The sequence below is a fragment of the Protobothrops mucrosquamatus genome, unplaced genomic scaffold (assembly GCF_001527695.2).
Source record: "Protobothrops mucrosquamatus isolate PMUCROS unplaced genomic scaffold, P.Mucros_1.0 scaffold_6, whole genome shotgun sequence".
NCBI classification, from domain to species: domain Eukaryota; kingdom Metazoa; phylum Chordata; class Lepidosauria; order Squamata; family Viperidae; genus Protobothrops; species Protobothrops mucrosquamatus.
In genome coordinates this window covers 1,292,369-1,313,168 of record NW_015386082.1, presented here as the reverse complement: position 1 = coordinate 1,313,168, position 20,800 = coordinate 1,292,369, and the positions used below count along the sequence as shown (strand labels likewise).

Genomic DNA, 20,800 nt, shown 5'->3' with positions numbered 1-20,800 from the left:
AGCTTTTGAGAAAATATTCCCACTTCTAGCAGTTTTTAATCCTTTTCCATGTCCCAGAATTATTGGCATATATCAGTTTTGCTACCATTTGGAGAAAATACATTCCTTTGTCGCATTCTTTCCCTTAAGAATACAATTCACTGTTGCCAGTTTCAGCTGAAGTTTACCAATCTCTCAGGAACAGCATAGAAGTAGGTGCTTTACACAAGAAATTCTTCTACCATTTTCTTAAACTCTTCTGCAAACCTTAGGTGTAAATTATGTTTTCCTTCAGGCATAAAATGCAACCTGTAATGACAAAGGTTGAATAGGTTAAGTATGCTAAGGAACTGGTACCAGCTGACCTTAACTTGCTGTTTTCCAAATGATATCAAAATTACAAATGGCAACGCATACAGCCAGTGGAAATCCTGCTTTGTCATCTAGGTGCTGGGGTTTTAACATACCAAGGGAACACCGAATTGGTAAAGATTAATGTACACACTTGTATAGAGATGGAGAAACAGGCTGATGCAACAGAAACAAATTGGTGGAGGAATGGAAACATATGATCTGAAGCCAAAACAGCCATATTTATAATTATATTCTGGGCTAAGACCAGGGTATTTCTTTAGGCCTCTGTAAGTACAGATACTGCAATAGAAGCTATTTGTTTTGTTGAAGGACCTAAATGAGATTATTGTTGATTTTTAATTCCTTCTAAAGGAAACACTGAATGAACAAATGTCACTTTCCCTTTGGTTATGCTGGCTGTGGGCATAATGGAGGTTGAAGTCTAAAGCATCCACAAGCAACAGATTGGGGATCAATAGGGGCCTGGTTTGGTTCTACAAAAGTTTTCCTTAGAAATATATCTGTGTTCAGTGAAAGGAGGCTATAGCTTGGCCTTACCACTATCAAATACCACATTCTGCTTCTTAAGAAGCAATCCTTGAGTTTTCTTCCTGCAGTTACCTGTCTCAGACCATAAACTCCAACCTTTTGACTAAGTGGGCCTTAAAAGGATTCACAATGAATGAGCTGGTCCTGGCAATAAGTATGTTGCCTGAATGAGGGGGTGGTACTGGAGGAAACCCAGCTAACATTTCATTTTGCTGTTAATTCCAAATTTATTTTTATCATGCTCTTATTATTTTTATAAATAACTCAAAACAGTGAATATACCTAATACTCCTTCCTCCTCTTATTTTACCCACAACAATCACCATTAAGGCGAGTTGGGCTGAGAGAGAATGGCTGGCCCAGAGTCACCCAGTTAATTTTCTTTTTTTTCCCCCATGCCTAAAGTGGGACTAGAACTCACAGACTCCTGGTATCTAGGCTAGCACCTTAACTGCTAGACCAAACTGCCTCCCAATTTGCATTCTCAAGCCAAATAGAGATTTGTGCTTCAGGAAAAGTTAAGTGCAAGTTAATGTGCAAATCTTAATTCCTTAGCAATCTTGGAAATATTTGTGTATCTTTGCAACACTCTTAAAATTTTTACAGCACCTGAAGTCAACTATAACAAAAGCAGGAAGACATGGGAGGGGGTTAATGTTTTACAAAATGATAATATATTCATTACAGCAGGTTCTCCTCTTATCCCACCATTAAAGTATGAGACTTACCGTGAACCTTTGATATGCTTGTGGATATATTCTGCATGAAAACGGGGTACCAATGGATCTTTCTCACCATGTATAATTAGTGTTGGGCATTTAATATGAGTTAGCAGAAGCTGACAGATATCACCTGGGGAGGAACAAAATGAACTAAAACAAAATATTTTTTTATTTAAAACAAGACAAAAATGTGAAAACAGAGAATGTACTTCCTCACTGCAAAACAGCTGAATAGCAAATGATAGCAGTTGGTCAAGAACAAGCTTTTGCATTGTTTTAATCACAGCTGCAACATTTGGGGGGGGTGGGTTCTCTCCAGATTCCCTCCCAATAATGAACACTCCAGTTAATCAAATGCAGATAGTTAAATGAGAGAGCCCGTTCAGTTTAATGTAATGGCATTTTATATCAATAGGGTAATCCCATTTTTCCCCTTCTTTTTTTGCTATCTAGTTAAAACTCATAAAGCTAGGAGAGAAATGCAAGCAAAATATACTGCTGTTGATACAGATGTGACACTGCATCTTCTCCACATAATGACAAATCATGTTTATGGGTTGTCCAAAGAAACCTGGTTGATTTTCATGGAAACTGAGAGCTGGATTATTTTGCTTTTGGGGCGATTCAATGTAGCTCTTGTTTTTTTAAAAGTAACCTACATTCATCTGACAAAGTAACCAAACTCTGTGACCAGCATAAATATAAATGGCAAAAACATTAATTCCAAGTAAACTAACAGTGTATTGTGTATCTTGTTTCACTGTTTTTATATGAGAAGGGAAAATAAACAATGGTTTAATTATCATTACATGTAATCTGCACAATTAAAAATTATACTTGTAACATGGTTCAGAAAATTGCTGTATCTCTCTCATCTCTGAATATATCTAGAAAATTAAATCTTGATGCTCTTTCTTCATACATGGAACAACAATGTTCATATACATGTCCTGATCTAAGCACAGGCACAAAAAGAAACACATGCGAAATTTCATGGGTTTTTGAACAAGACAACTCTGCCATGACCATAAGGAAAAATCTGTTAGATAAAACTAAAGATTTCATCCAATCTTTGAAATCACAGATTAGCATTTTAGGCAGAACCAGCATTCTAAAGGGGTCTTGTTGGGCATATATGAACATTGGAAATTATTATTTCTTAAATTTGTTTGCCGCCCACCTTCAAAGTTACTCTATGAATCACCAAAACATTAAACAGAGGGTAGTAATGACTGCTGGGTACATTTCCCAGTCTAGATGCTAATATTATATCTTTCCCCTAATTTAACCTTTCTGTCCTTGATATGGTGAACAACAGTTAAACGCAGAAAGCACTTAAGATGACCTTGATGGAAAAATCCAACCAGGTGGTAATTAGTTTTGAACAATTATTGCTTTTAAACTACTACTGGCAATGATTGACTTAGCTTGGAGAAGCAGAAATAGGTACAGTTAATATGTACCATATTTAGAATGGTACAAACATCTCATATGCAACAAAGCAACTTCTTGTTCTCCCCTACATTTCTATCAAAAGGTTGTTGTGGGGTAGGGGTGGGGGTGTGGAGAGTTATTTTAAGATGTTTAAAAATGAAGTTTTTACCACAAACAAATAGCAAAAGTGATTGCAAACGGAGACTACATAGAGATAAAAAAGGTACAAGACAAGGATGTCCACTACCTCCATTGTTATTTTAACTTTGGAAGTTTTAAATAGAAATATTAGGCAAGATTCAGAAATTAAAGGACTAGAAATAAAAGGTGAAACAGATGACTTGGTATTCATCCTAGACAGAGGAACCTTTAGAGATGATTCCTAAATTATTGGAAAAGATAGAACAGTATGGAGAGAGAGCAGGACTGAAAATAAACAGAGAAAAAAACTAAAGTGATAGTTAAAAATCTCACAGATAAACAAAAAAAAACCCAAATGACAGAAAAATAAAACTGAATCAAATAAAATGACCTGGAAAAATGGAAAAACTTGCAATTGTCAATGTTAGGAAGAATTGCTACAGTGAAAATAAATATATTACCCAAAATATTGTTTTTATTCCAAATGATACCTATAAAACTAGAGAAATTTTTTTGAAGACTTAAATTCACTAATTTTGAAATTTATTTGGCAAAGAAAGAAAGCTAGAATCAAATTGAAAATGTTACAAGAAGCTAAGGAAAATGGAGATTTTGGCTTGCCAGAGTGGGTTTTATATTATCAAGCATCTGTACTAACATGGGTAAAAGAATGGATAACTTTTAGAAATAAAAGGTGGTTATATTTGGAGGGACATGATTTATAACTTGGTTGGCACACTTTCTTATGGTATGGGGAAAATAAAATTCATAAGTATTTTCAAAACCACTATATAAGAAACACATTATTATTAACATGGGGAAAAATAAAATGTAAAATATATTTGAAAATTCCAGGATGTTTTTCAACAATGGAAGCATTTCTACATCCAAACTTAGTTTAGAGAAAATATGGACATATAAAGATATTCTAAATTCTGAAGGGAATCTAAAATCTAAACAAGAGATGGAAAATCAGGGTATTGATCTATCATGGTGGGCATATTTACAAATGCAAGTTAGATACGATAAAGATGTCAAACTGTACGGATTTTATAAAGAGCAGACCTTGTTTGATCAGACATTATTAACCTCTGATGAGAAATTAATTAAGAAAATCTATAACTTTTTATTGAATTTGAAAATGGAAAATGAACAAGTTAAAGAAACAATGATAACATGGGCAAAGAATTTTGGATATAATATAGATTTAGAAAAATGGCAAAACTTGTGGGCAAGAAATTATAAATTGACAATGTCAACTTACAAAGAAATCTATATAAAATGTTTTATAGATGGCACTTGCAACCAGCAAGATTAGCAAAAATGTTTAAAAATATGTCAGATAGATGTTGGAAATACAAACATAAGTCAGGTACTTATTATCATGTATGGTAGACTATGTATTAAAGCAAAGAGGTATTGGACAAAAATACATACTTGGCTAGGAAAGATGTTGGGAAAACATGTAGATTTTAAACCTGAACTTTTTTTATTAGGTATAATGCCAGAAAAGATTGATAAACAAATTATATACTTGATTCTACATGTGATAACAGCAGCAAGAATCATATTCGCATAACACTGGAAAAATGAAGAAATACCACCAGAGGAAGAAATAATTAAAAAAATACTAGAATGTGCGGAAATGGACAGACTTACTTTAAGGTTGAAAGAAAAAGAAGAAACAATACTTTCAACTTGGGACTTATTTTATCAATGGCTGGGGAAAAGAATAAAGGATTAGGAATTAAATTTGTATTAGTGAATGATAAACTCAGACAACTTGAATAAGTACTACTAAATTGTATGAAAAAAATAATAAAAACTTTATAAAAAAAATATGGAGTTTTCTTTCAAACCCACATACTTCTTAGGTAAACTGAACATTGCCTCAGGTTAAGAATGAGTTAGAATAGTCACACCTGGGTGGTTCTTATGATCCAGTCTGGAATTAAGAAGCAGAAACCACTTTGAGGCTTAGATCATGAGCTTTGCAGAGTATAATTGACTCAATAAAGGAGGAGTGAAAGAGGAACATTTCAGCCAGTGGTGGGATTCAGCCAGTTTGTACCACTTCGGCAGAACTGGTAGCTAATTTTTTGTTGCCCAGGCCCAGAATGGACTTCTGGAAGCTGCATCCACACAGAGAACCGGTTGTTCACATATTTGAATCCCACCACTGATTTCAGCTACTATTTGTTGGGCTCCAAAACATTTTTGTTCCATTCAGGAAACATTATACATTAGTAATTCTTGGTAAAAAAAAATTAAATTAATCTATAAAGGAAGTTAAGATGTCAGCCTAGGCCACGGGTAGGCAATCTTGGCTCTTTTATGACTCGTGGACTTCAACTCCCAGAATTCCTGAGCCAGCCAAGCTGGCTCAGGAATTCTGGGAGTTGAAGTCCACGAGTCATAAAAGAGCCAAGGTTGCCTACCCCTGGCCTAGGAGAAAGGCTGACTTCAGAGAACTGTTTACACAGCTAAGTCCTTCTATGGAAGGCAACCATTGCTTGAAAGTTTATTCTTCATCAGTAAAAGGAAAAACCTCAGCTGTGCTGTGTGAATTTACATGGAAGGTTTGCTTGAATAATTTACTTCATTAAAAGCTGGGTTTTCTTTGTTGGAACCCTGCCCCCCCAAACCCTCCCCATCAGAATGAAGGAATTTTGAGTGCAGGAATTTTCTTTTGGAGCTCCAGAACTGTATGGGTAGTTCTTGACTTACAACTACAACAGAGCCTTAGAATTTCAGTCCTAAGTCATTGCAATCATAAAGTGAGGTCCCATGTCACCAAACTTGATTTTGTGACTGTTTTTATGATGGCTGTAAAGCGAGTCGTGGTCATCAAGTGAATCATGTGGTCGTTAAGGAAATCCAACATATCTAATGGGTGGGTTTTGTCATTGCAAATCATGGTCATATGACCACGGGATGCTGCAATCAGTCGTAAATGCAAACCAGTTGCCAAGTGCCTGAAATGCAACTATGGAGAGGTTGTGTGGCAGTCAAGTGGTAATAAGTTGAGGACTACCTACAATGAATTTATAACCTCTCCATACAAAAGTCTATTTCTGGACGTTCTTACAAACTGTTGTAAAGTCAAGGACTACCTGTTCTCTGTACCTCAATAAATACTTCACCCTTTGGCACATCAAGTTCTCCACTCAGAGAAAATGAGAACACGGGCTGATTACAAGGTGATGCTTTACTGTTAAGGGCAGCTCCTGCAATCAAATGGCCTCCAGCTATGTTAAATTACAACATCCCAACTCAGCTACTTTGAGTCCACTCATGCTGATCGAGGATGATGGAATTTGTAGTCTTAACACCTCTTGAAAAACAGACATTTTTTTATTCATTCCCAGTCTCTATGGTCATTTATGGATGCAAAAGGCTTGACTGAGTTCATTCAACTTCATCAGGCATAGCACTATGATCTTCTGAAAGCAACTATGCTGTAGACCCCTTCTCTCTTTCACATGCAACTTTTCCTGAAAACAACATCCACAGAAAGATGACAAGAAGGAAACGTTGCAAAAAAGCCAGGAGGAGAATGTATCGGGGATACGGAAAACACAAAATTATTACTTTTTAAATACATGAGATAAAACAAAGTAGGCTGCAGTTCCAGGTTCTTACCATCTGATTTTTGCGTGAACTGGGAGATTCCATCTACCCAAGCTGAACACATTTTGCTCAAATATTCATGCCCATACATTTCTTCCAATGGCTTTCTTACTTTTTCACTCCATTTTGAAACATCTCGGATAGCTGTATGTAATGATAAAATATAGTTTTCCTCTCAGTACTATCTCTGACTTTGTATGCAATTTTTAAAAGCCTGTCTGAGCATTTTGAACCCACAAGGCATTTTAAAAATGATTAAGTTGCTGGAAAATAATTAGAGCCTCTTTAAATGCATACGGTGTACTTCATATTTTGATATGTTGGCTGCAGAACCAAGACGTTTATATGTTTTTACATTAGTCTTAAAAAGTAAATCCTGAGGAACTGAATCAACCAATTAATTATTTGAAGAGGTTAGATGCAAAGACTGAACACTTCCTTAGAGAATGTAATCAACATTTGGCCCATTTTCATATCCAGTGTCTTTAGCAGTTACTATAGCCTATTAAATATTCATTACCTTCAGATGCTTTAATCAACATTACAACTTTGTCTTACAAACCTGTTTCAGAAATCTTAGCTCCTATACTTTTTACCTAGAAAGTAGTATGTCCATTTAAGTGGCATTTGCTGAGGGTGTGGGGGCCTGGGGGTGGGTAGAAAAGCAGAAAATGTATAATTATCGTGCTAATTGGATTCTCTTCTTCTGCACCATTATCTGTTATTCAAAGATTATAGCTACTATAGCAACCACTACAACCAAAGTTGTAGCGGTTGTTTTTTTATGCCAATTGTTAGCCATGCCACTTAATTAAGTAAAAGTGTCTTGTTTGGTTTGCTGGGTTTTAAATCTAGTTAGGACTAGAATAGGTGTTAGTAACAACCTTTAAAGCGCTCCATGGCAATGGACCTAGGTATTTGCAAGACCGCCTCCTACCAAACACCTCCCTTCGACCAGTCCGCTCCCACAGAGAGGGCCTCCTTAGGGTGCCGTCGGCCAGTCAATGCCGGCTGGCGACCCCCAGGGGGAGAGCCTTCTCTGTGGCAGCTCCTGCCCTCTGGAATGACCTACCCCCCCGACCTACGTACAGTTGCGGACCTACGCCTTTTTCGCCGAGCCCTGAAGGCCCATCTATTCCGTGCGGCCGGCCTGGCGTAGTTTGATTATGTTTTAGTGGGGGTTTTGTATGAGCAGGCCTGTTATTTAATTTGATTTTAGAACAGAAACTTGCGTATATTTATCGTGGTTTTTATTATTGCCTGTTCACCGCCCTGAGTCCCGTAAGGGAGATAGGGCGGTATATAAATTCAATAAATAATAATAATAATAATAATAATAATAATAATAATAATAATAATAATAATAATAATAATAAGGCTCAAACAAAAATTTCTCATTCAGTTAAATGCAGTTGAGAGGCAAAACAAAAAAAAAAGCAAAATTATTTTTGATTGAAAATTTCTTGATTGAAAATATAGTTATTTTTTTAAAAAAGATACACTCATAATATGCATTTATACCAAATATTTATCTATGACATGCATAGATGACATGCATATATATGTATGTATGAGAATTCAGCAGTGCGCCACGTGCAAGTGCTTTGTTGTCAAAGCATCTCAAATTGATTTAGAGATGAGGGCATAAGTCATTATTCTGAGATCCTCCCTCTCCAGGTACAGTGATAACCCCATGCTACTGGATGACCTCTTCCAATGGATTCATGTACATGTTAAATAAAATAAGGGAGAGAGTTGAACCCCAGGAACTGCATATTGGAGAGCCTGAAAGTTGGTTCAAGGTCACAAATGACATCTCATCTCACAGCAAATGTCTATTTTATCAACATCTACACACTCAAATGCCTCCCAATATCACTGCAAGGATTACCCCATCCACTCTTCAGAATCTGTCCAGTTGGCTTCCAACTGCAAACAAATGTGAATTTTATCTGTCAAATGCCTTTCTAAAAGGTTGTAGCAGCCCTCTAGTGGTTCTTTCAGTTATTCTTCCTTGACACAGTCTTGGTCACCCTAAAAGCAATAGCTGGATAGCATATTCAATGGATAGGTGCATAGAAGTTATGATGTAATGGAGCTCCCTCTGAAAATCCATGGGATCCATCAAGTGATTAGGGTGAACCTCTATCACTAATCTTCCTCTATCACTAAACATCCTCCACTTCTGAGCTGCTTTGGAACATAAAGTAGATCCAATGTGTGGACTCTCCTGTATGTATAGCTTATAATGACCATGGACAAACCTGTGGTTATCATAGCAACCCAAAAATCTCAAGCCACCTCACTCCGTCAGGAATATTGAAATTATCAAGTACTGACAGACTGAGAGACTCAACCATCAATCCATCCTAATATATTTCTGTTGAAAATCATGATATCTAAACAAGATTTTGGCATTTTTGTGTGATTACCACCAATGGTATAAATTATGGTATTCTTATAACAATGTGAAATATTACAATTTGAATGCTACATGGATAAATATGCACTAATATCATACTGATGCATCTAGCACTTAAATATTCTTTCTTACAGTATTCATATGCTTTAATATAAATTCTCATTATTATTAATTTAAATGTATTATAGCTGCCCAACTCCAATGGAACCTGGGCAATGTACAAAATAGAAGATAATCCATAAAAACAGATAAGACTTAAAACCACACAGAAAGCCCAGACCAAAACAATTTAAAAATGACACAAATCAAACTAAACTAAAGAATACATAGTTCCTGAAAATACAATACTTTAAGCCCAGGCCTGGGACCAAAGCCAGATTTTAAGAGCTTTCTAGAACCCTAGGAGAGACAGTGTTGTCCTCATCTCTGGGAGAATGAATTTACCACTGTTTAAAACAAAAAAAAGGAAAAAGAAAAGAAAGTTAGTTTGGTGTCCTGGTTAGAGGCAATGGGCTATAAACCAGGAGTACCAGTCCTGCCTTAGACATAAAGCTAGCTGGATAACCCTAGGCCAGGGGTAGGCAACCTTGGTTCTTTTATGACTCATGGACTTCAACTCCCAGAATTCCTGAGTCATAAAAGAGTCAAGGTTGCCTACCCCTGTCCTAGGCCGAATGCTTTCTGTCAGTTCTAGGAAGGCAACAAGCCACTTACATTGCCAAGATAACATGCAGAGACCTGTCCAGACTGTTGCTAGAAGTCAAAACCAACTTGAAGGCGTGCCCGCATAACCAGGCCTACACAATCTCTCCCATAAACATCCTCTTCCTTAAATTTGGTCTGATATTATAACACTCTGTGAGAATAATCTTGAGAAACAAAAGGAGGAGCCAGAGCAATAGTCAGGCAAGAGATATCTCAACCCACAGAAGGAACAGGGAGGAGAAAGTTCCTCAGAAGGGACCCTCCCTAGTTCTCTGGGAAGCAAAAGGAAGGGAGGGGAGAAGTGCTTTCAGACTTGCAAGATTCTGTTACTATAACCTTTCAATAAAAGTAGTGTTACTACTCATGATTTGGACTACCTCAAAGGGCTGACAGATACATACCATTGTAAATTTTCACATCCTCTTCTGTAACAAACACATTGGCTCCCCACACCACCATTTTGTGGATCAAATCTGGATGTTTTCCAGCTGCAATGAGTGCGGTTATTCCACCATCACTCCATCCCAACAAAGAGAACTTCTGAAACTTCAGTGCCTTGTTTAGCATAAGGAAACAGATTGGAAACAGTTCTCATTTTCATGGATGAGGGGCTTGGCCTAAAGTCAGCTGATTCTTCGAAAACAGTACCTTCTCACTGATACAAAAGGAATTTAACAGGGCTAAATTGTGGCTATGAAGCCCAGTAAGTTTATTGAATAGTGTTACTAAATCATATATTAATATATTATTCATATTAAATAACAATAACCACCACAATTAGCAGTTTTGTTTAGGTTGCAAGGACCATTGGGCATTCAGTTAAGAAGCCTGAACATATTTACCTGCATCAAGTCAACAGCATCTTTTGCATCTCTTTCAAAATAGTCTAGAGGATAATCTCGAACTGGGGGGATTGATTTTCCATATCCTCGGGGGTCCCATGCAACAACGGTAAAAATCTCCTTGTTCATATTCTTCAGCTGTGGTTCAAAATCAGTCTGACCGCTGCCTAAATCAACACACACACACACAAACTGCAAGATCATCATAACCAAGAGAGAAACTTATTTTACACTTATTAACATATGTAAAAGAAAAACTGTCAGAAAAGCATGATTAAATGAATTATCTTTATGACTCTTGTTAAGAACAGAATAGGAATAGAAAACTTTTGTCACTTTAAATATACACTAATCAGCGTACATTAAAATGAAATTTCGTTGCATTCAGCTCTCAAAGGATAACCACCTCCAATATGCAGTACATAAACATGACAAAAGAAACTATTAAGAAAGGTAAGAGATCTTCCTCTTTTGCTGCACTAGGGTCAATTTCATTTGTGAGTTATTTATTCCCCAACCATTGCAAAACCAACCATTTTTTTCTTGGCTTTCTCCTCACAAAGTTACTACCACTGGCTGAGTGACTATAAATCATCACTCACTCTAAGTCAGTGTTTCTCAACCTTGACAATTTTAAGGCATGTGGACTTCAAGTCCCAGAATTCCACAGCCAGCATTGCTGGCTGTGGAATTCTGGGAGTTGAAGTCCACGTGCCTTAAAATTGTCAAGGTTGGGCAACACTGCTCTAAGTGGAAAACTAAGCAGTGTTGTATGACAGGAGGAAGAAAAATGCTTGTTTCTTGAGTTGGATTCCAGAAGAACAGTTGGAGGGATGTTTTCATTGTTTGCAATGTGCAATTTATGGATGTAGGGAGCGATACTAGATGTTGGAAGATTTCATATAGCGTGCTAAGTTCAAACTAATCAAACTCTTTGATGAAATGGTAAACAAAGTAAAAAGGAGTTGTGGTTACTGAAGTCACACAGAATTTTCTTATACAATGTCTTCCTAAGATCAAGTTCACTTTTAGTCAAAGCAAAAATGTGTCTATGTTGTTTGAACATGGTCTGGAACTGGAATTACTGGAATTTGGTTCTGTAAAGAGTTGCTGGAAGGCTTGTAGGTTGGCTGTTCCTGGTGTAGAGGATTTTTAGTTCTTTTGCTATTATTTCCCCAAAAGTTTCCTCCGCTGTTGGAATTCTGTGATCTCCATCTAGTTCAGTGGAGTTGCAATCAAACACAGTTTGAGAATCCTAGATTGAGAATGGCTGATCCTGGATCAGACATAACTAACGAGTATTTCTACTGTATAGACAAAGAACACCAAGGCTGAGATTTAAGCAATAACTCCAAGGTCAGTCAAGGCAGGTAGAATTTTTTCTTATCATTTTATTTACCCTCATTTAGGAACCAGTAATCAAAATTCCTTGGGGATCTCTTGCTATCATCCAGAAGTAAACCAATATTTTTTTATCACACCTTTGGTCTGTTTGGATGTTAGTCTTGTTAGATAAATAGGTGATTAGTCTTGTCTAAAAGCAATTATTTTAGAGTCATGCACTACCATAAAGATCTTCTGACAAATGTATTAATATACTTTTTGCGTATATTATGCTTTCCAAATAACTAACATAGTACAAGTGTTAGATCCACACCTAACATGCCAGGGAGTAGCAGGACAGCATGATTTCCATTTCCAGTCTGTTGGTAGTGTAGGTGGACGCCATTCACTTCTACTTTCGCTGAGGTTATGGCAGTGCTAGAAGAAATAGCTTCAATTGTTCAATATGTTCATATTCCACCTTTCTTCCCAATAGCAAATATAGTTCCCATTCCCTCTTCCCATTATTATCTGCACAATAAGGCACAATATACAGCAGGGGTAGTCAACCTTGGCTCTTTTATGACTCGTGGACTTCAATTCCCAGAATTCCTGAGCCAGCTTAGCTGGCTCAGGAATTCTGGGAGTTGAAGTCCACGAGTCATAAAAGAGCCAAGGTTGACTACCCCTGGTATACAGCATGGCTCTTGTCTCTCTTAATAACAATGTAGTAGGTTCAACTGAAATATAGTTTTGTGCCTCAGCTCTAGTCCACTTTCCAACTCAGATTTTTGCAACGAGGTATCTGTTAGGCACAAAGCCAGCTGGGTGACCTTGAGCCAGTCACTTTCTTTCAGCTCTAGGAAGAAGGTAATGGCAAGCCATTTCTGAAAAACCTTCCAAGGAAACTGAAAGGATTTGTCCAGGCAGTCTCCAAGAATCAGAAACAATTGAGTGGGAGAGGGGAAAAAATATGGCAAATGTGTTTTCCAAAATTACCAATCAGCAAATCCAACAGGAAGTTTTGAGTGGCAATTTCAACCATTTTGGGGGGGACATTAGGTTAGGAAAGGGTATTTTAATCACAATAACATACTGATTGATTGACTGATTATGTGCCATCAAATTGCAGTCAAGTTGGATCACAGAGACAGACCTTCTCTTGGGTGTTTTATCCCCAACCTGGCCCTTCAGGTCTTTTAACAGGGCATCCATTGCCACTGTAATTGAATTGTTGTAGCCATCTTACTGCTTGTCAGACTAGAATCTAGAAGACCTCCAAGATTCCTACCAGCTTTATTCTGATTGAATTGAATAGTTCAACCTAGACTGTACCCACTGAAATGAATGGAACACGTGCAAATTAAAACTCATCAATTGCAACGATTATGACTGAGGTCTGAGTCCAGTCCTCCAGAAGGGCATAAAATGAAACTTCATTTATTTAATTTCTAGTAATAATGCTCAATGTTGATCTTCCCTCCTTTTCCTACAACATCCTAACCCTAAATGGGTAAAACCTGCTGAAAGAACTTCAGAATATAATTTTATTTTGTGAGATTTACAAAGATCACTAATGTGACACAAAAGATAAAGAATACTCCCCACTTATCTGGGATTACGCATGCGCCCTACACACACACACACATACACACACACACACACACAGTGTACACACACACACATACTTGCCAAGCAGTTCATATTTTTAATACAAAAGTTCTGAGAGAAAAATCCTTCATCCATATTTGATTTGGTAACACCTCCTGCACGATCAACTAACTTGGAGCTATGACTCCCACATGCCCTTAACAATAGTATTGCTGTTTTAAATACTTTTATGTATGGAAATTATGCAATACTGAAACCGTCTACTGTAGAATTCTCCTTTCTGATGTCCCCTCAGCATAATTTGTTGTTGAGAAGGGTGAGACCCATAGGAAGGGATCCAGGTTGGGAGGGGTGATGCCATATCTAACAGAGGAGGGGGTAGGCTCATTTCACAAAAGGTTCCTTAGTCCAGGGAAGAGGTGAAAAACAAGGGAAAGAAAGTAATTGTGCCTTCATCACACCAGAATTGCTTTGGCAAGATTTTATGGTGGTTATTCTGCCCTACAGGCAAGAAAGTTCATTCTAGAGCTCTAAGTGATAATTATGTCTGAGTTTGCAGCTCAAAATCCTCAGGACCAAAGATAACTCTGTCTGTTCTATGGGAGTAGAGAACTATTCTCCGGTTCAATTCATTGTTGACTGAATTTTAGAAGGAAGGGCAGGATTGCCTCCCTCAAACAAAAGGAATCAGATTTCCAGGTGCAGTGAAGAGTTTAAATTACATGTCCACAAATTCCAGCTGAGCACAACACACTTAAGCAGGTACAAAAAAGATCTAACAGCAGTTTTTGTGCAATAGATTGAACAGATTGGGGGTGGGTGGTTGTAGTGGGTTGTGTGAAGTGAAATCATTTTCTTAGCTTGATATATTCAATGGATTAATACTGTACACAGGTTAAGAATGTTGTGGGAACTGGTTGTGCCTTACAGAGGTCTCCTTGCACTGGAGGAAGACATGGAAGAGGTAACTTTTGCGATTTACCATTTCCCTTACAATTCCTATACACAAGTATTGTGTGTATAGCAGATCTGACCTGCAATATGAGACAAACTAATTTGTGTATGGCTACACCATGGATTAAAAGTAACCTACCTTTTCATTAGAATTTTGCAAATACAATACTATATAAGACATTTCTGAAAAAGCAGCCTGGTTTAATCTGGTGTGGGAAGTACCAAAAATGTGGTAAATGGAGGCCTATTTTAATTACGAACAATTTTGCAGCCTACTTGCAAAGAAATCTTTATAGAACTTGCTTCCGGGTAATTATGCACAGGTGCATAGAGACGAGAGTATTTCTTTAAAAACCATTTCAGCTTTATTAGTGTAATAAATAGGTTAAAGGTAGGCTGGAAGGCTGTCATTTCTCCGAATTGTATTAACTCGTTCAGAATTTTATTCTCCCAGACAACTGTCTGCATAAAATATAGGGAGGAGGGATATATGCAATTGTTCTTCTCCCCCCCACTCTTTCACCAAACATTCCTGCAGCCTTTGCGGGTGCTTTTCCCACTTACCAATATACCATTTCGCTCTTAAAAGGCGAGTTTTGCTCTCCTTTAAAGGAAAGGGTCTTTAGAGTATTAAGGTTTTTACATCATTTGATCTAAAATCTGATTCGTATTATCAGCCTTCGTTCCTGTCAAGAAAAGCCTGCGCGGGATCTAAACAGTTAAGTCCTAAACAACATACACAGTACACAAAATTAACACGCACACGCCCCATAGCGAGACTGCCAAGTGCTCCAGTTGGACACAAACCCTCTTTAGCCTTGCAATTAAGCCCTGCTTTGCCCTCGGTTCCTTAACTTCGCCTCTGCAACCCGCTCTACCGACGCTTCCCCCAGGCATTAGCCATTTACTTTTCTCTGCCATCCATCACGCGTGCGCACTGCGCTTTCGGCGCCCTCGCTTGCGCTCTAAGGCTTGCGGATGTTTCCTCGTGTCTCTGTCCCGTCCCGCGGGCATTTGTACCTATAAGCAGCCGTCGATCTCGGGACCGCTGCCAGTGTTGCAGAGCGGGAGAGTTGTGAGAAGAGATGCTGCAGCCGCCAAAGCGCTGCGCCTGCAGGTCGAGCCATTTTCCTTCCTTCCCCACGGTCTGTCTTGCGGCTCCTCCTTCGTCCCTCTCTATTGGCTCCCAGGGAAAGTAGCTGCCATGGGGTCGGAATCGCCAAAGCAGGGCAGCCTACCCACTAATTTCCGCAATCGTTCGCTTCTTTTTGCAGAAAAAGGGCCGCATTCTTCTTTTCACCGCCCTGAGTCCCGTAAGGGAGATAGGGCGGTATATAAATTTTAATAATAATAATAATAATAATAATAATAATAATAATAATAATAATAATAATAATAATAATAATAATAATAATAATAATAATATTTTCGGTCCTTTTTCTGAAGCTCCAGGGCATTCAGCGAGGCAAAGAAAATAGCTTGCACCAAGTTTGTTGGTTTCTTAAAGAAATTTATCAGGTCGCCCAACTCACACAGGAGAGAACTCTGGGCAGCTTTACAACTTAAAAATCCGCAAAATACCTGTAGTCCTCAACTAACGACCACAATTGAGCCCAAACGTTTAAGTGAAACATTTGCTAAGTGAGTTTTGCCCCGTTTTAGGACTTTTCTTGCCACAGTTAAGTGAATCACTGCAGTTAAATTAGTAACCTGGTTGTTAAATTAACCTGGCTTCCCCACTGACTTTGCTTGTGAGATGGTTGCAAAAGGTGATCACATGACCATGGGACGCAGCAAGTCAAATAGGAACCTGTTGCCAAGCTTCTGAATTTTGATCACATGATCACGGAGATGCTGCAACGGTCGTAACTATGAATAAGTCATAAGTCACATTTTTCAGTGCCATTGTAACTTTGAAGTCACTAAATGAAGTTGAAGAATATCTGTATAACCATCTTCCCCCCCCTCCACAGCAGCAACAACACAATCTGACCATTTTGATCTGCTCCATCTTTGTTGGGGTCCCCAGACCTGCTGACAGAAACATATCTTCAGGGCCTTGCAGAAAAGCAACAAGGTGAGGGCCAATCGTACCTCTAGGGCAGGGGTAGGCAACCTTGGCTCTTTTATGACTTGTGGACTTCAACTCCCAGAATTCCTGAGCCAGCTGGGAGTTGAAGTCCACGAGTCATAGAAGAGCCAAGGTTGCCTACCCCTGCTCTAGGGGAATTGTGTTCCAGAGAAGGGACTGACACTGAAGTCTTTTTATATGGAGGGGTTTTTTTTGGCATTGATTTAATAGGAGCCCTATTAATCAGCAATGGAACTTCTATTACACATTATATGTCACTCTAAGGGTCTCCAAAACTGTTCTGTATCTCTTCATACTGGACCAATTGTAGCTTCCGAACGCTCTTAAAGTGCAGCTCCATGTGGAGCACATTGCAGTAATCCAGATGAGAGATGATCAGAGTATGAATGACTGAGCTTAACGTATCTAGTAGCAGGCACAGGATATGTGCTAATAATCCCCATGCTCATACCATATAGGCATTTGCAGCTTGACATGATGATGCAAAAATAATATATATAACTCAAGAGAATTGTACTGCAAACTTCACCCTTTTGTCCTTGGACCCCAACATTGGATGCAAGTATAGGTAGGCCTGGTTTAGTGACCACAATTGGGACTAGCAACTTGGCCATGAAGTAAAATTAGGACTCTGCTTGTGCTTTCCTTTATTTACAGACTTGCAAAGGTTGCAAAAGTCAGGATTTGGTAATTCTATTATTCATCACTGTCATAACATAGTGAACAGTCACTAAATAAAGGCAGGCGCTACTACTGCTTTTGCATGGCATCTTTTCATTTTCCGCTCTAGGGGAGGTCTGTGCCATTGCTCTTGGGGGAATGAGCAAGAAGTAACACAAGTCCTACAAAATAGCGTCAACCAGAATTACCATGTGAATATATAGAACACCAATCTTTACCAGTGCAGTAGCATATCCTCTGAGATATGCCAGTTTGATGTAAGTCATCATATTAGAAATTGGAAGTTCTAGTCCTGTCAGCTGAGTGACCTTGAGCCAGCCACCCCCTCCCCTCCTAGGAAGAAGGCAATGGTAAGCCAATTCTTGGAAATCTTGCACAACTTGTCTATGGAGTTACCAAAAGTCAAGAGTCACAGATATATATACACACACACGGCAAGACTTGCTCCTTCTTTGGGTATTAGGCGACAGGACCAATCCTGTTGCAGTTTCTTCCAATACATCTTTCTTTTGTATCAAGCCTTCCAAATTTTATTTGCCATTTCAAAAGAAAAGGAGAAAAAAAAACCCCTCCTTGCTTCAAAGGCAAAAGCATGTTTTTCAAAACATGCTGTTACCCTTGTGTTTGATATTTGGGGAGATAGCTAACTAATGGTGTAGTTTTCCCTCCTGATCGATTATTAACATCCATTCCCTTCCCTCACATTTTGCCTTTATATATAAGAAAATCACATGTGATCCTATACTGTTCGTCCTTGCCAAGATGGTTGCTGAAGCTGTTGCTCATCAGCCCTTGCCAAACTGTTATATTCTTAGTCTATTAATAAAGATTCAGAGTTTACTGATCGTAGTAGCAGGTTTTACAAAACCGAAGGAGAATGATAATCCAGCTTTGTTTTTGAGAAGAGATTCTGGTTTATAATAAGACTAGGAGAATAGCCTTATGCCCATTTTCTGTACTTTAAAAAAATTAAAATTGTACAAATTCATTCAAAATTTGACATAAAACAGGCAGAGGTCTGCATGAAATGGAAAAAAAATATTGCGTTTTATACTTAGGAAAAAACCCGTAGCACTTCAGACGTTCTGATGAGCCATTTCAGGCCAGTTGTGATTTGGCAGAAGCCAGACCGAGAATATACTTTGATTGTCTTGCATTGAAATGAAACAAATCCAGACAGGTAAATGGAGCTAAATTAGTGGGTATTGCTTCCTATTTCCATCATCAATTTCCAAACTGGAACATCTCAGGGGCCAGCCCCACCAGTGCTTTCCTTTCCCTCCCCTCATCCATCACCGTTGCCACTAAAGGCCCAGTGTGGCGTATACCAAAATCCTGCCAAGGTGCTCTGCAGTCTTCCTTTCCTGCTGCTGCTCTCCTGCCTCACCCTCATCACCCTCTTCCCTGTGGAAGAATATTATGGATCGTGTCCAGAACAAAACAGCCATTTTGTTCCATGCACGGAGCAAAACACCCACATTTTGCATGTTTTGTTCTGTCCCTGCTGGAAAGCGTTCTGTTAAGTTTGTAGCTTTTTTTTTTTTTTAAGGGATTGCTATGAAAACGTCCCTTGGGATTGGCCATCATTTGCTCTTTATCTCCTATTCCTTATTCTGCTTGCATAGAATAGCGGTCTGCTTGCAGCATTTGTCCTGACCAATGACCTGTAATATAAAAATATCTTCTGGAAAAAAATGTCCAACCCGGCCAAAGTCCTCCTGCTCTTTGTTTGACTTCTTATCTATTGTTTCTTTCAGAATCCTGGCTTATTTTGATAAAACTATTGACGAGATCTATCCGCTTGCAAGCAAAGAGGGCTCTGGCCAGCTTCCCTACAGTTGCCCCTTTGCTGCCTTCCTTCATCAGCCACCTCTGGAACATCTGGTAAACTTTCTCTTTGAGTCCATCCCGTTCATAATCGTGGTCAATTTCATCCAGCTCAGGGTCATTGAAGCCCAGTTTACGAGCGCAGTGTTTCCATTGCCTGGACAAGTTGTCTCTCACAAGGTTTAGGTGGATATCCGAAACTATGGCAGTGCTGTCTGGTGGTAGAAAGAAGAAAAATAACATAAAAAATAAGGGTCATAAAAATGAGTGGTGATTCGGTTAATAACTGCCTTGCTTAGCAACAGAAATTCTGGTCCCAATTGTAAGTTGAGGACTACCAGTATTGAAACCCCTTGAATGGGTAAAACAATGAATGTTGCTATCTTCAGTTTCTTCATAGAATGAAATACATTCCCCTATTCAGGGGTAGGCAACCTTGGCTCTTTTATGACTTGTGGACTTCAACTCCCAGAATTCCTGAGCCAGCATGGCTGGCTCAGGAATTCTGGGAGTTGAAGTCCACGAGTCATAAAAGAGCCAAGGTTGCCTACCCCTGCCCTAGTTGGTGAGAAAGTTTCTCTATATGTATAGTAACAGAACTGCCTCCTCTATTTCCACTTAAGAAAGAATCCGGAGTCAGGCAAGAATTCCCATCATGTGGAGGTACCCTCTAAAACACAGATCAGAAATTGTGTGAAGATGCTTTGTGTGATGTTTTAAATAAGATGGTTGGCAAGATGTGTGGTAGGCAAACATGTTGTGTGACTAGCTGTTTGTGACCAAGGATCCCTTCACATGCTTTGAAGCTGGAAAGGGTGTTTCTGAACTTTTTCTAGTGATAGAATAGCTTTGGTATGGTTTACTAAATTTTGGGCCACCAGATCAGGGCTGCAAAATTCCGGACTGTAGATTGGAAATGGAAGGCTGAATCTTCTGTACCTCTTTACTGTCATTTTGTGGTTGTTAAGAGGCCAGAGAAGGCAGCTTTACTAAATTTGAATCATGGCCTGCCTGCAAAGACTACAGGCCTATATAGGACGGTCCCTTTAACCATTCCATTTAACAAGGCCAAACAAGGGTAGCATAGAGCTCCATGACTATCAGTTTTTTGAAGCTAAGTCCCTCCATTAAGATTTACTTCCAACACTTCACTATATTAAAGCTATATACAGCTTGCCTTGGAGTAAACTCATTTAAGTAAATGGAAATACTTTTGAATGGATCCTTACAGAACATTAATGTAACTTTCTCCAATTTATGTATTTATAAAACACTGGACATGAAATCTCTGTAAATATGATCAGTAAAACTGAAATATCAAGGAAGAGCAATTCTATAATAATAATAATAATAATAATAATAATAATAATAATAATAATAATAATAATAATAATAATAATAATAATAAAGTTGGAAGGGACCTTGGAGGTCATCTAGTCCAACCCCCTGCTCAGGCAGGAAACCCTATACCATTTCGGACAAATGGCTGTCCAGTTTCTTCTTAAAAACTTCCAGTGTTGGAGCATTCACCGCT

At 38.5% G+C, this 20,800-nt stretch overlaps 2 protein-coding genes across 2 annotated transcripts in view; both read right to left on the bottom strand.

Moving 5' to 3' along the window:
- Positions 1–19: 19 nt before the first annotated feature.
- Positions 20–15,825, bottom strand: BPHL (biphenyl hydrolase like). Its single transcript, XM_015814295.1, has 7 exons — positions 15,687–15,825; positions 12,436–12,539; positions 10,779–10,945; positions 10,338–10,491; positions 6,822–6,953; positions 1,611–1,734; positions 20–288 (listed from the first exon to the last, which is right to left on the bottom strand). The coding sequence occupies exons 1-7, from the start codon at positions 15,791–15,793 to the stop codon at positions 201–203; spliced, it is 876 nt and encodes a 291-aa protein (XP_015669781.1). The 5' UTR covers positions 15,794–15,825; the 3' UTR covers positions 20–200.
- Positions 15,826–18,124: 2,299 nt separating this feature from the next.
- RIPK1 (receptor interacting serine/threonine kinase 1) overlaps positions 18,125–20,800 on the bottom strand; it is a 21,025-nt gene continuing 18,349 nt past the window's right edge. Inside the window, exon 12 of the mRNA XM_015814078.1 lies at positions 18,125–19,481. Within this exon, the coding sequence (XP_015669564.1) occupies positions 19,177–19,481 (305 nt within the window). The 3' untranslated portion in view covers positions 18,125–19,176. The remainder of the gene's footprint in view (positions 19,482–20,800) is intronic.

Bases quoted from the DNA above. Each gene is read 5' to 3' on its own strand.
- BPHL (XM_015814295.1), bottom strand. From the start codon at position 15,793: ATGGCTCGACCTGCAGGCGCAGCGCTTTGGCGGCTGCAGCATCTCTTC. The intron at 12,540-15,686 runs GTACAAATGCCC...TATTTCTTCTAG, and splicing joins AGATCGACGGCTGCTTATAG to CACTGCCATAACCTCAGCGA. The intron at 1,735-6,821 runs GTAAGAACCTGG...GTTCCTCCCCAG, and splicing joins GTTCACGCAAAAATCAGATG to GTGATATCTGTCAGCTTCTG.